A 16,318-nucleotide genomic window follows, 5' to 3' on the forward strand; every position below is an offset into this window, starting at 1 on the left:
ATTTTCATAGTTACACTGCAGAGAGCAAGATATTGACAATAGTTGATTTCTAGGGCAAATTGAGCTTAATCTAGAATTTCTTAACTCCATGCTATTTCCCATTTGAGGTTTCTCTGAGTTATGGGCCTCATGTAAAATATATAGAACCCAATTTCATTCTGAAATGTTTCTTACACAACCTGGCAATTTTTCTTCAAATTCAAAAAGTCCTAGCTTTCAGCATTTGTTGCTTTGTTTGATAAAGCCATTTCAAGATATTTTTGAATGCAGAAGTAAATACACGAGGATATGATTCAACTTCTTGTTCCACCAGGATAATTTCTTGAAAATATTGCAGCAGAGATAGGATGGTTTGCTATCATCTAATTTTCTCCTCTAACATACAGTTTAAAACATTGTTTCTTCCAGCTTCCTCTTTAACTTTACACTGACAACATAAAAAAGCAGAAAGCAACACATTTGCATATTAGCATCTATTTGACAGGATTTCTTCTGTTTAAAACTACAGTTGGAGCAATATTATCAGAAAAGTGTGATAGTTTTTACCATGGCTATTAGCAATGTCAGCTAAGAATGACTTTGATAGGAAGGATCCATATGCAGGCATGTACAATTTCAGCTATGTGATCAAAGCCTTGTTCCTTTATTGCAGGGGTGTCAAACGGCCGGCCCACGGGCCGGACACATCACACAGAAGCCGCGCCCACCCCATTGCCAGCAATGGCAAAACAGTCCCGATACGTCGCGCGACGTCACATGACATCACAAATTTGACATGTCTGCTTTATTGGAAGAAACTAAAACGAAATCTGTATCATTGAACTAATGCATGAATACATCCCTCAAGGGTTTTTGTCTTAAATTGTTATGGATACATTTGTCTTAAATTGTTATGGATACATTTTGTCTTAAATTGTTATGGATACATTAAAAAAGTTAGTTGAAATTTAATATAATTTCAGAACCCATAATTTCTAATAGTTTTCAATTTTTTAAATATATTTTTATTAAAAGTTTTAAGAACTGCAACAAATGAAATTAAAACAGAAAAAGTAAAAAATAAAAAAGGAACATAAAAAGCTAAAAGTATAGGTCGATAGGGATTTCCAGTCACCAATAAATGTGGATATTGTCTTTCCTCTAATGAAAGATGCTACTTTATCCATCTCAGCAAGATTTGTCAATTTCACTAGTCATTCCTTCATAGTGGGTAATGCCAACCACCAGTCATCTACTGTCCTTAATAATAAATAATCTGTATTCCCATGAAGGTCCAGTCTGTCTAATTTTGCTATTTTTAAAACCACTTTCATCAGAAAAATAAAATGTATTATAGACCCCTTTATCCATTTAAAACCTTCCTGAATCACAATCTTGTTAATTCCAAAAAGAAGACAACTCACCAAGAGTCTTCAGAGTCTTTGATCCTCTTTGTTGTTTGGAATATCTCTCTTAGATTGTAAATTAATAAAATCCAAAGTTGTTTAAAGAAGAGAGGCTTTTGCCAGTTATATGTCTATAAAGCAAGGGTCTTCAAACTTGACCCTTTTATGACTTATGGACTTCAACTCCTAGAATTCCTCAACCAGGCGTGCCTGGCTGAGGAATTCTGGGAGTTGAGGTCCACAAGTCATAAAAGGGCCATGTTTGAAGACCCCTGCTATAAAGGCTGTTTAGCAATTAAGGCATGTTGATAATCTGACTCCTAAGCTGCTTAACTTGCAATCTGCCACAAGAAACTCAATTCCTGTGGTCTCCTTGTGAGGAGTAGCTCTGCTAGGGCATAAATGGACAATCCTCCAAACTCTTCTTCTTTTTGAAAGATTTTTGCCAGCCAGAACCTGGCTCCTGGTTGCTGATTTCACTGTGGTGATGTCCCTGCTCATGGAGCCACTCATAGGGACAGGACATCTAACTTGCCATAGGTCCTCATTTGGAAGTTGCATTTCTTCAATTCTAGTTAAAATGTTCTTGTGAAAAATATTCATAATGAACTTTTCAGAATTACTATGATAAAAGACATATGACTTCCAGTTTTCTTTTCACATTCATTCAGTAATAAATGAAACTTTGAATTTCATAGGAATATACAAGGTACAACAGATCACTGACTCATAATACCTCTCTGTTTTGTAATTCTGTATGTCCCTGCCAAATTTGACACCAAAAATATTTGTTTTTAAAAAATATCATTAGTTCCTACCAATGGTTTTTAAATTCCTTCTTTTACCTTAAATCTTTTACTGTATAATAGTATGCATTAAGTGTAAATCCCATGCTACTCTTTGTCCTGTATTGCCCTAGCAATAAAATAGATATAAGACCCCAATATATATAATTTCCATTACATTTAATCAATACTCTTAAATGCAGTAGTTTTTTTAAGGCCATGCTTGATCATTATAGCCCAGGGATTTATATTAGGACCCTGGGTTGAATTCAAAATTAGCCATATTAACAGGAAGCCATTTAAGCCATTTAAGATCAATAAAGTCTATATGTTAGTCATGACTGTCTCCAATGAATTCTGTTGGACACTTAAGTCCACAAGGTTTTGGGATATACAAGGAACAACAACACGCAATTGCAGTTTTTTAGATTTTTGCTGATCTTAAAAAATGGAAGTCCTTTTGCCATGATATTTTTAAATTCCATTCACATTTTTCTCAAAACAAAAATTTTTTCTCAAAACAAAAAAGTTTTCTTTCCCCTTAGAATTTCTAAAATAAAATAAATAATAATTACACTCTACATTTAAATTATGACTATATACTATGGATAAAATTAACCACTATACTATTGAAAGTCAAAATGCTGAAAGAATTACATATTTCTTCCTGACAAATAATTTCTCCTATGTTGAATCCCTTATAAAGAAAAAAATATTACTTCTTAAAAGTACTTGGTATATTTTAATTATTTTTAATTGTTTTGCTTGTTCAAGAAAAATATTTCAGTCATTTTTCAATATTTCCAAGTACTGTATACTGAAGATATTTTTTTTTTAAAATGAAACTCACACACTACATTGTAATCACAAAAGTGTAAAGAAAAAATGTAAAATGTTAATTCATTGAGGCCTTTCAGTTAAATTGTATGTAGTTTCCCTCAGCTGGCCAAGCAAGAGCAAAATGGTGATCATGTTAGAAAAAACATAAGCCATGTTATCATTTCATTAAGAGAACATTTGTCTAACATTTGTGAAAGTATTCATTTTGAAATGGAATAAGCTATAAATAAAATAAATAACCACAAGTCTGTATTGATATTAACTACATAACATAAGGAATATTTTCAATGTTCTTCTTTAAAATTATGTGCTTTATGTTAATTTCAGAATTAATTTAAATTCTGGTTTGAATAAGAATTTGCCGAACAGGTTAAATTTCAAAATGGAGCTAATTTTAAAATGATGATGAAGATGAAGATGATGATGATGATGATGATGATGATGATGATAGTTCTAGTGGTAATAATAGTAGTAATGTTAAACATGCACATGCACGCAGAACTAGCAATTACAACATTTTGCTGGAGCATCTGCTTGTTAATGCTGACACTATGGTTATTAATCCTGTTTGTAGGTAAGCAGGTGATCCACCCTAATCAAGTTGCCATTGTCCAGGAACAATTCTCCCCAAGCCTTGAAAAAATAAAGTGGGCACAGGAACTGATTACAGCTTTTGAAGAACATCAGCATGTAGGAAAGGTAAAACATTTTCTTCAAGACTTAGAATGTGGATTCAAATGAAAATCAATGTCAAGTGTTCATTGGGGAATTTAGATGAACCTGTTTAAAGATACAGTAACACACATATATAAAATACATTGAATAATAGTATTTTTATCCAGGACACTGATGTTGGGAGAAAGCGTTGTGTCAAAATTTATGCCATCTTGGCTTTAAATGAAAGCAATCTTCCTGAAAGATTATCTTTTAAATAAATGTAGATTAGATATTTATCCTCCAGTTAGTTCATTCCACTAAGATTATACTGAGTTTTATCTTACTAAGATATTTGTTAAAGTGATAATTGAAAATCAGTGCTTCTTTCTTCACAGTGAGGGATTCTTTGCAGCCTTTCAGTAAAATTTATAGGGCAGCTTACAAAATACCCAACTAATTTCAAGAGCATTATTTAATTATACACACTTGTTTTAGGGTTTTGCTTTTTTGTTTTGCCTGCTCTGCCCAAATAGCAGGTACCAGTTATTTTTCTATGCACAAACTTGATTTCCTGACAAGGTGAAGGCACTTTTATTGCAAAGTGAAGTCAGAATACATGAAAACCTATTTTTTGTCTGAAGGTTCTTTTAATATTAAAGACAGCATAGTAGCACTCATATATGATTGTTCCTAATTTAGTGCATCATTGAATCTCGTGTTGCCTGCTCTGTGGGTTTCTGCTATGTAAACATTGTGGTGATAAAGCACAATCTGTCTTCACTTTGTGCCAGTAACACTTAAATTAGGGGTCGCCTGAAGGAAAATTTTATGCTAGCTACAGCATTGTCAGCTAATTATCTTACAGGTTATTTGCTAGAATGTAGTTTACCACTGGGGGGGAGGAGTTGAAATTAAATGTGCTTCTTTTAGAAAAAGCCAAATCTGACATGCTTATCAAGCCAGCAAAGTTGTTCAGAAGTGTAGAACAAAAAGTGTGATCTTTTTGGTGCAATTTACCCAATATTTGATTGCCAGGATACAATATTCTTAGTAAAGCCAAGTACGCGCATACATAGCTACACAGAAAACCCCACAAGTGCATATGGATTTCTGGCTATCTCTTATAGAGCCCATTAACATTAAACTGAGCTATGAAAATATACAGTATGCATTGTTATGTCTTCTATTTTCTATTTTAAAGAAATACTTAGCTCTCGTAAGCTATTGACATTTGATATTCTTTTGTATTGTCGAAATGTGGACATTTTCAATACCAAACTCTTCCTGAGCTATGGCTTAAACGACCACAGTATCATTGCAGCTGGATAACTAGCATTCTCATAAATAAAACATTATCAAGTAATTCCAAAGATGTTTTAGCTACAGGTCCCTTCAGACTATTGGTGTATTAATAATGGAACTTACTGAGGATGATTTTGAAATAAATTGAGATAAATGATCTACAATTAAGCACTCTTTTACAGAGCATCTTGTTTCTCTTACCTGCTTTGCAATTGCCTATAAAATGTAGTCATGGAAATTGAACCTTCTGTGTGAACTGCTATTAACTCTGAATATTTATAAATATGGCACTAGATATTCATTCTAGCATTAAATGCTGACCTCATCAAAGCAAGTGAGAAAGTTAGCACTGTCTTCTCTAACAGACTAGCATCATTCAGTGGGTTGAAACAGAATGTTTCCTGGGAATTTTAAATCAATCTTTAATCTTTAATCAAAATTGGAAAGTACGAGAATTAAAAATCTGATTTTTGAAAGATCAGTTAAGATATGACTACTTAATTTCCCCAAAGGGAATTTTTTTAATCACAATTTTCATCATAACTTAAGGAATCTAATTTTTAAATGTTCTATTTTAACATAGATAACTATCTTAAACTGAAAATTGTGAGCATTGTCCTCAATTATATTAATATATTACTCTTGTTTTCTTTGTAAGCCAGACACTAATATTAAAATGCCAGCTTCTCCACTTTGTTTCTTCCTCTTTCTTTTATTAAGCTAAAGCTTTAAATTTCAGTGAAGCAGGAACAGAACTTTAGTTTGATACTGTTAAGCCTTGCATGAGGAAAAAAATGTGAACATGTTTATATATGTGTGTGTGCATTAATCAAAACTGAAAGCCTGGAAAAAGGATTAGAATGACTAGTCTGCTCTCCAATAAACTGCTAATCTTCAACCTCTGAAATTACAGCTCATTGTTAATTGGAAATTCTTAGCAAACTAAGTTTGATGCTATCACTGAACAATTGTTTATATTTACATAAAGCAAACAGTTCCCATGATTTGTCATAATCTGGAGAATACAGAAATATTTGCTTTGAGGGAATCTGAAATATGATAGGATATTTTAACTAAGATATTCTGATTCTAACATTATGATCATTTTGAAATTTTAGATATCCACTAAAATCAAAATGTTTTGTTAGTTTTGTTAAAAAAAATTTACTATTAAAAACATTCAAAAAGAGTAATAAAGCATATTTTATTTAAACTTTAAATAGTATACTATATATCTTCCCTTCATACAACTCCCTATAAAAAGCTGAACAAATCAATATTTAACTGAGATTCTTCAGTTATATGTTTTTGCTAAATTTTCATCCATAAGAAATAAATATATAAGGAGAATTCTTTCAAAATATATTCTAAACGAGCATGCATTCATTGCACTGTATGTTTCTTGAGATTTAAATAATACAATAACTCTATTTACTACAATTTAAAAAACTTAAATCTGTACAATTTTTATCCTTTTCTAAAACGTTCTCAAAACAATTCACAGTAAAATACAAGTATAACATAATTAATTTGCCCCAAAGTAGCACATTATTAGTCATGTAAATTTTCATCATTATTTTATAGCCTTTTAGAATAATATTGACTTTCAGCATCAGTTTTGAAATAAATTTTAATGCATTTAATTTTGAATAATGTGTTAGTAATTTAAGCAGAAAACAGAAATACCCTGTTAACTAGCTAAGAGGAAGACAGTAGAGGTAAGAGCTTTCGTGTTGTACAAAGTGCCACTTAGTGTATAAGAACCATTAGAGGCATAAAACAGCTAAATGTCAAAATGAAAAATTTCAATCTATCATCATTGTACATATTTAACTCCGTCATTTGTTCTGATAGCTGTTTGAGGGTGATCTTGAATAATAAGCTAGTACTTTATTTATAGAGACATGTTAAATGATAGAACATTGTCAACCTGCTACTGGTATCACATCTTTTATAACATTCCCTTTACAATTTAAACCTGCTTTGGATTTTTCATTTTCATCTTGCTGTTAATAGTAGGAAGGTCCTGATTTGTAAAATTGAAGGGATGTTGTTGTTATTGTTGTTATTATTATTATACAATATTTGACATAATAGTGGACACATTACGATATACTCTGAATACAGCCTTCTGAAAATTTAAGATTACCAGTTTTCATATTGCAAGATTTGTCTAAAAATATCTGGACAATAGCTAGTAGAATTGTCCAAGTAGAATTCTGAATATTAAGCAATTCTTTAGTGTTCTGGGAAATAATTGCAATTGACCCCAAATAAATTCTGCAAATTAGTAAAATAATGCAGAATTATCTTTATTAGTTATTTTTTCTTGGTTAAAGTAAGACTTTTAAGTGTAAAGATCTTTGTGTATAAACTATTGATCAAAGGTAGATCGGAAAAACATGGATTTCAGTCCCATCTCCACCAGGGATTCTTATCTTAAGGCCTGAATATATATTAGCAAATAATCTACACCATAGTGCTACAGGATTAGTCACCTAATATGCAATATAATCTTAGCAGGTCCTATATAAATTTTGCTGCTACATTTTCAAAGGGTCAGAGGTTGCCCAACAGTTTACTTCAACAGCAAATTGGAACTATTAAAAATGAAATAATTTCATTTAATTGCATAATTAAAACATAAATTTTCACATGTGTATCCCTAGAGGATTGCAGTGCAGTCTGAAATAAGAAATGCATTCTTGTTTCTACAGCTGAGCTGGTGTTTATTTGAAACCCTGAGAAAGGAAAAACGTAAAGGGGTATGTGCATATGTATATTTTGCTTTGCTGAAAAGAAACAGACATTTTGAACATATGTTATACGCAACTATTTCAGCATTGTTTTCTGAATCATCACAAATTTAAAATAGCCTAATGGGGATCTGAAAAATGAAGAGGAAATATAATCAAAGGAAAACAAATACTTCTTGTCTAATGGAATATTTCAAAACATTCCCTCAAATGGAATTAGAGTTTGTGTGCACAAGAATGTCCTGGGGGTATGATAAACCTCAATGAGCCAATATTTTTCACTAGAAAGGGAAAATACGAAGCTTCAGGAGCTCAAATGTGAAGAAAATTATGGCAGGATGGGATATTAGGATTGAGGTGATCAAGATGTGCTGAAATTCAGTCTGTAAGCTGTAACTGCCTGAACTAATTACTCCAATGCAAACAATTTTTACTACAATTAGGTCTTGGGCCATGTTTGGGAAATACATACTTTGATTAAAAGTGTTATGCAGATTATCAAATTATCAATTTTTTAAACACCATTTTTTTTATCCCTTCAAGGAATTCATGCAGTTTGCTGTGCAGTGCTTTGCTTTCAAAAAATATTTTTTTTAAAAAAAAAACACTTCTTTACAGTTTTGAAATTCCACGTTCTAACCAGATCAGAGCCACTGAGAAGCTGAGATCAGCGAAAGTTGACTAGATGCTTCCACCTATTGAAGTTCCTCTCTATGGAGGACACTACACTCTGATAAGCACTGATCAAGAAGGAAATATTTTTCACACTAACAAAATACCAGGGAAGTGAAACTTTATTTAGCTCAGGGAGTATTTCTATAAAGTACTTAGCCTAATTGTTCATTCAGCCTCTGGTCACAAAGAGTAACATGAAGATGCCTCATACTGACTCAAGCTAATGGTTCCTTCTCATCACAGATGACCTATATCAACTATCCAAACTTGTGTTGTCTCCAGAAATGATGGACTACAGTTGCCATCACTCCCACCACTAGGCATTACAGAAATGACTACTGCATGTAGCTCACAGGCAGCAAATTCGGCATGTTTATTCATTGGCAGAAAATTTCCTAGGGAGAGATGTTTGGCATTTGAATCTTTTTCTCTGGCTTAGAAATTAAGGCCACATTCATACATAGCATCTGATCTACGACTGAATCACCAAGTACTTGAGTACTTAGGCATATCTGAGACATCCTTCCCAGCTTGTACAAAGATAAAGTGTATGAAAACAAACAATCATATTTTTACATCTGATGTTGTTTGATCTATACTGCCCCCATCAAATTTTCAGGTATGAAAAGATGGGCAAAATGTTGAAAAATTCTGTCCTTCAGATCCAACTCCCGCCATCACACTCAGCCACAGAGTGTGATAGGCTGCGAAAAGGCCTTGTAGCAAAGTCACAAAGCCATATCTTCCAAATCTTACCTGGCGTTTTCCCCCCCCTTGGAGCTCCAGGTATAAAGAGGGTCAGCTGCCTTCTTTCTTCTCCAAAGCAGGGCAGAGCAAAAGAGCTAATGTTCTGGCCATATGGTCTTCTCAGGGCATACCAAGAGCATTCAAAGGAAAGCCGTACAGCCTAAATACTATTCCAACTTATTGAAATGGCAGCAGTCCCACATTTTGTTTCTATTTGGCAGGGATTTTGCTAAAATTAAACCAGTTACCACTAAAGCTTGACTGAAAATTATTCGTTTTACCCCATTCAGTCTATAGGTAAGAGACATGAAGTAAGAGAGACATTTGACTTATTGCCAATTTAATTTGACTTCCTTCACATCCTTCTTAGCTTGCTTACTTTTTTAGCAACAATATCTCCATGAACCTCCTTATCCTGCAGCTTGATCGAGGCCATGGGCACCTCTATGACTGAAAAAAATCTTGTTTGTTTACTCAGAAGTAATTTCAATGTATTTTGAAGTAAAATAGGTTGAGGCCTAGCAATATTAGCATCAAAATATTTGTCATTCTTTCACATATGCTTTCACAACGCTGCTATTAAATTTCCCAGAATAGATACACTTTTTCTTCTTTAGAGTAGACAATATTAAGGTAAGCAATATTAACAGGTAAGGATAGAATACTGGTAGGAAATGTCATGTTTTTTTTATTTAGCAAGGGCTGAATTAAATATTTAATTTAGAATATATATATTTTTGACCATGGTATCCCTTCCATTCATTTCACTGCTGTGATCTAACATAGTTAAGTCTTTCTCATTATATGGAAAGTTTTTATATTTACCTTTAAGAAGCAATGGATGGAAACTAATGAAGCAGAGATCCAACCTAAAAATAAGGATAAATTTCCTGTCAGTTAGAACAATTAATCAGTGGAATGGCTTGCCTCCAGAGGTTGTGGGTGCTCCATCGCTGGAGATTTTTAAGAAGGGACTGGACAGCCATTTGTCTGAAAGGGTATAGAGCAGTGGTGGCGAACCTATGGCACGGGTGCCAGAGGCGGCACTCAGAGCCCTCTCTGTGGGCACGCGTGCCATCACCCCAGTCCTAGGCCTTCAGCTGGATTTTATAAAACCTTTTCACTTTAGGCCTCCGCCACCGTGTGCAAAAAAAAAAGGTTCAATCAATCAGTCAATTTCAACTTCTCGTGGGAAAAAAAAGATCTTGCCATGTTGGAATTGATTGATTAAACTTTTTAGTCCCACCCAGTCTGCCGTTACCACCGCAGCCACGCCCACCCAATGGGCCACACCCACCCAATGGGCCACACCCACCTGGCACCCGACGATGCATAAGTGGGTTTTGGATTGCAGTTTGGGCACTCGGTCTCTAAAAGGTTCGCCATCACTGGTATAGAGTCTCCTGCTTGAGAAGAGGGTTAGACTAGAAGACATTCAAGGTCCTTTCCAACTCTTGTTCTGTATTCTGATACTATCTGTTCTTATTTTGGCTTGCACACAGTTGATGTTGATGTTCACACAGGAGAAGAAAGCATGACTTCTTTCTTCTGACCTCGCTAGGATTAATTTTTTTTTAAAGGGTGGGGGAGTTATATTTGACAAGAATTGTTTTCAAATATAATAAACATAATATATAATATATATATAACATATAAGTTGATAATTATAAGTTATATAATATATAACGTATATGTTATATATTAATAACTTATTAATATATAGTAATAACTTAATATGTCATAGAAATATTTGATATATAATTATGTTATATAATATATAACATAATATAATAAAATATAATCAACTGCATTAAGAGAGGGATAGAATTAAAATCACATAAAGTGTTAATACCACTTTATAATGCCTTGGTTAAGACCACACTAAGGAGAAATTTCCTGACAAAACAATTAATCAGTAGAACAACCTGCCTCCAGAAGTTGTGGGTGCTCCAACACTGGAGGTTTTTAAGAAGAGATTGAACAAGCATTTGTCTGAAATGGTATAGGATTTCCCACCTGAGCAGGGGATTGGACTAGAAAACCTCCAAGGTTCCTTCCAACTCTGTTATTCTGTTTTTCTGTTAACTTTAAAGTTTAATTATTTTATGTCTACAGTTCTGTAAGTGAGAGACACTATTAGCAGCTTCTCCAATCTACTGTCAGTAGTGCTATACTACAATTTCTGTCATTCATTACAGACCAGGGGATCAGATGAGCACCAGCTGGAACAAAACTGAACTATCTTTTTGGTTATATCTTCATCTTCATACACTTAAACTTTTAACAGAATAACACAGTTGGAAGGGACTTTGAAAGTCTTTTAGTCCAACTCCCTGCTCAGGGTGTTATCCAGAATTACAAAGAAAAAGTAATGTTCCTGACTCCATAAAATGGTTCCAGCATTCTTCTCATGTCATAATGAATTTCTACCTGATTTTTTTTAAAAAAATATTTAGATTCTCTTATTAAGAAAAACAATTAAATGGGAAATAAAGGCAGGCAAAGTACCAGTCTCATACAGAATCCACAGATATTTTTAGAAATCAAAATGGTAGCTGCAGTCCAGTATTTTATCTGGAAATATCCCCTTTGCCATAAGAGAAAATTGATAAGCTGAGAAGGCAGAAAGCATCCCTGGGAAGGCATGCCAGGAGGAGAACTTAACCTATTTTTTCTCTCTAGGAAATGTCTATATTATAACTGTTCACATCTTTTCATGGCAGCTATTGTGGAACAATCCTCATGACATTTTCTCAGAATTCTGAATGTTGGGGACCTCTGCTCCTGTGGATAGGGTATAGATTCAATAGTAACCAAACTAATTGATTTATCTTCAGATCACTGATAAAAGTTACATCTAAGCTACAATCCTGCACAATTCATTTAGAGTCAATGGAATTATTTCTTAGTAAATATGTATAAAAAAACTTCCTCTTACACATTTGTCCATGATCCTTGGGAACTTTGGGGATGCATCAGTGTAGTTTTCCTGGATAGAGACAATGTAGAACTGCTCTGATATTTTTGTTGAGCTTTCTATGCTAGCCACCAGTCCTAGCATTTCTGGATATTTCCCATCCAAATATTAACCAACATTAACACTACTTAGCTTCCAAGCCTAATCAAGGTCAGCAAGGAGTGCCACCTGAGATAAATAGGCAATTAATACAATTAATACAAGTAGTATTAGAAACAAAATTCATTAATAACACATTTTTACATGAGTTATGGAAATATTGACCCATTTGTCAATGTAATACTACAGATTAATGATTGGAACAGCATACTGTTCTTTAGAATTTTCATGTCATCTCAGCAAACGTATCTAAACTCATCAGCTAAGGTACATATATATTTATCCTCATTTGTAATTTCATAGGTATTTTATACACCATTTTCCTCCTTTAGTTTTCCAATGAATTATTTTAGTAATACAGTTCCAAGACTACAATTTCCTTTTGGCATTTTGTTACAACTATCATCTAATTTTGTTTGTCCTAGTGCAAGCAAATGGTTGTAACATCTCTTCTCATCTCTGCTATTGGAATGAGGAATGAGACCTAATTATAAACAATACTGTTTATAGTGAAAATTTAAGCACTTTGTATGTTTTCTTTGTGTTACTAGTACTAATAATATCAGGATATTTTTGTTATTGCATTAGTTTTCTTCAATATAATATGGACCACTTCTCTGTATTCAAACATTGGTTATAATTCTCCTCCAAACAGCATGTTTGTATGACTCTTTTACTATTTGTTCTTTTTCAAACAATCCTTAATTTTGCTGCTGCAGTGGCAATTGGTCTCTCTTTTTATTTTTTACTCTTTAAAAATATACTCTTTGTACAATCTTACCTACAGCTTTCTAAACTGCATCAGAGATTCTCCAATGCAGGTTACAAATATGACCTATTTCTCTAGTTTATCACTGTTATCTTTTTTTTCCCTAGTAACAGAAAGTTAGAAGTGCATATGTGGACCTTTTGGATAAGATTCTGTTCTAATATTCACAATAGCTAGAATCCAGCACTCATCCTCTTCTGTAGGTGGACCTTCTTCTATCAATTTGAAACCAGAGGGAGTCCATCTTCTCTCCCATTGCCCTGCTCCCAGAACACAACATAAACCTCTCTTTTACTTCTCTGATATCAATATTGGGGCTGAGTTTTTAATAGGTTTTATAGTAATACTCCTTACTCAAGACTGTGATTACTGTGGGTTCCTAATCAGCAAAAAGAAAACATGCCTTATGGACTATAGTGCCAAAAAACTGGAACCTGGCAAGATTGCTAAAAGTGCAAAATGAATTGCTGGGTCCACTCTCCTCAATATTTATTTATTATTTATTTATTTATTTATTAAATTTATATACCGCCCTATCTCCCTTACGGGACTCAGGGCGGTGAACAGGCGATAATAAAAACCATGATAAATATAGGCAGTTCTAAAATCAAATTAAATAATGGGCCTGTTCTAAAAACACACCCATACAAAAACCCCCACTAAAACATAATCAAACTACTGTCATTTATGCGGCTCATGTGACTTCTTCCTGTCTTTCCTGGGAGCAGAAAGGAAGAATATTTTGTCTTAGAGAAAAATGTTAACATTTCTCTGGTTTGAGCTTGATTCCTGATAACTACAAGGAAATAGGCATGTTGCTTTTTCAGCAGCAACGTAGAAATAGTTAGCAATTGTCTTCAGGCCTTCCCCCCACCAAAGGCCAAGGCCTTCCCCCACCCCAAGTTCACATTCTACTTCACAGTCCCGGAATTTTCTGCGTTCCCATTCAAGCCCAAACCCAACCTGATCCTGCTTAGCTACTGTAAGAGCAACTAAGATCAGCCAAATGCTGCTACTAACTGAGGACTCTCCCTCTGATATGGGTTAAGAAGCAGGCAAAACAAATCAAAACTCTTTTCCTTCCCCAATTAATGCATTTTAGCTTTTGGCTCTTTTTTCTTACATCTGTGTTTTGCATTTCTTTTTATTTTATTTTATTTTTATTTTATCATTGTACCCCTGGGCTCTTTCTAACACCATTAGAATATGTCTCTGATTCATGTGGGATGTAATGATTCTTGGCTAACAACCAAGTATTATGACTAACTAAAGCCTGAAATGTTATTTTCCCGAGATCTCTTTTGAGAATATTATTTTTTTCTTTGCAGGGTGCCTTCACATTTCATGGCAGCATGATAGACATGCCATTACTGAAACAGGCCCAAAATATTCTTACACTTGCTACTGCCATCAAGAAAAAATAAGCTGCTAAATAAACTTTTCCCGAAGAGTGATTCCAGGAGCTGCTTCAAGAAAAATTACATAATACCGAGAGAAAGAATAGTGCAATGCTTCATATTTCAATTGAATTCAGAATACACGTCAAACAACTTTGGTCTACTTTTTGTACTGAATGAAAATGCTAAGATTGGAGCCTGTTTCCTATGACAAGTGAGTTGTGACAGACCTGAAAGCAAAACTGTTTCCTTTGGAAAAGCGACCAATTAAAATCAATCAGTGATGTGGACAAACAGACTTCAATTAATATTTGTCTCAGAATTTTTTTCTGTGAAGAGCAGAATTGCCAAGGGGGGAAAAAAATCTTTATCTTTCATGGGTATGTAGAAAAGGGGCCCTTGGCAAGCATATTTTGTTATGCAATGAAGAAAAGAACTGCTGTTTGCTTAAAATTCTCTTTTCTACATAACAAGAAGTCTTAAGAGAGGTCTTTGGTAGTTTCAGAGACTTGACACATACAGTATGAAGGAATCCATAGACATTCCTTCCTCAACTTCTATTCATTTTGCTTTAAGACAGTGGTTCTCAACCTGTGGGTCGGGACCCCATTTGGGGTCGATCGACCATTTCACGGGGGTCGCCAAGCAAGGCTGTCCGCCATTTTTTTGTCCGCCATTTTTTTTGTCCGCCATTTTTTCCCCTTTTCCGGCGGGTGCCTTACCTCCCTTGGGCTGGGCCAGCTGGTGGTCGGCCTGCTCCGTCTCTGCCGCTTGCCAGCTATGCCTCAGCCGGCGCAGGGGGCGGAACCACGCATGCGCGGTGCTCCCGGGCAGGGAAAGTCCTCGACTTACGACCGGTTGGGTAGTCCTCGACTTACGACTGGTTTATTCCTCGACTTACGACCAGTTTAGTCCTCGACTTATGACTGGTTTAGTCCTCAACTTACGACCGGTTGGGGTCGCGGCATTAAAAAGGTTGAGAACCACTGCTTTAAGAGTTATACTTTTCTCCTTTGCTTTAAGACTTATATTTTCTCCTGGCACTGTTCTGTGTGACTTTTAAAGGCAGAATCTCCTCTCTGACTAGATTTCCAACTTAGCTTCTTTCAGTCTGAAGATGCATTGCTTTTAGAATAATTAATCTAAATTAACAATTGTGGTCCAATGGATTTTGCTGCCTGCAATAGAAAGTGCAAGCTCAAAACCATTTAATATGGATTAGTTAACTTCTCAAGAGGTTGGTAGTTAAACATTTGTATGCATCAACTAGGAGTTCAAACTATCTCCTGTATCTTTTTTCAGATGTTTCAGAAAATTAAATAATTAGAAGTTTTCCCATTTCACTGGGCAGAGACAACTGTCATGTGGACCTCTTCCCACCTAAATGAACACCTCTTATTTTTTTTCAAGTGCAATTGGATACGTGATTTATAAACATGTGGAGTTTGGTAAATCCCTGTAATCCTAAGTGCCTATGGAGAAGGGATTTATCAAAAGTGCTTTTTAAAAAGCATCTCACTGTTGAATCAGACCACTAGTTTTTCTTCAACATGCTCTGCACTGCTTTTAGTATCATCACAAAGGGTGAGAGCAGAGGAATTAGAGATTGTAAATTTCAGAAAGCTTTTTTTCCCCTTAACACTCAATGATAGTGCTACTTAAATCTCTGCAGATAGCCTTATTACAGCATTTTCAGCCCTGCAGAAATCTGTTTTGAATGTGACCTTAAAGGAAGGGCATAGTTATCGTGCCTTTTATGAGCATATTAGTAAAGTCTGGTTTTTAAATTAGTATGAGATGAAAACTGGGTGTAATTCCTCAGAATGATTAATCCAAAATTGCAGTTTGTGTATGTACTTAGAAGGATTCATGGCAGAATTATAGGTCCATAGACCAAATAGATACCTGATTTTTCAACCTCAAATTGTC

At 34.5% G+C, this 16,318-nt stretch overlaps 1 protein-coding gene across 2 annotated transcripts in view; it reads left to right on the top strand.

Annotated features, from left to right (window-relative positions):
* Positions 1-14,679, top strand: part of CLYBL (citrate lyase beta like) — a 187,275-nt gene extending 172,596 nt beyond the window's left edge. For both annotated transcript variants that reach the window (XM_015827986.1, XM_015827995.1), the window contains 2 exons: positions 3,585-3,709; positions 14,321-14,679. In XM_015827986.1, coding sequence (XP_015683472.1) covers positions 3,585-3,709; positions 14,321-14,416 — 221 coding nt within the window. In that variant the 3' untranslated portion in view covers positions 14,417-14,679. The remainder of the gene's footprint in view (positions 1-3,584; positions 3,710-14,320) is intronic.
* Positions 14,680-16,318: the final 1,639 nt, after the last annotated feature.

This window comes from Protobothrops mucrosquamatus, unplaced genomic scaffold, assembly GCF_001527695.2.
Source record: "Protobothrops mucrosquamatus isolate PMUCROS unplaced genomic scaffold, P.Mucros_1.0 scaffold_218, whole genome shotgun sequence".
In the NCBI taxonomy this organism is placed as follows: domain Eukaryota; kingdom Metazoa; phylum Chordata; class Lepidosauria; order Squamata; family Viperidae; genus Protobothrops; species Protobothrops mucrosquamatus.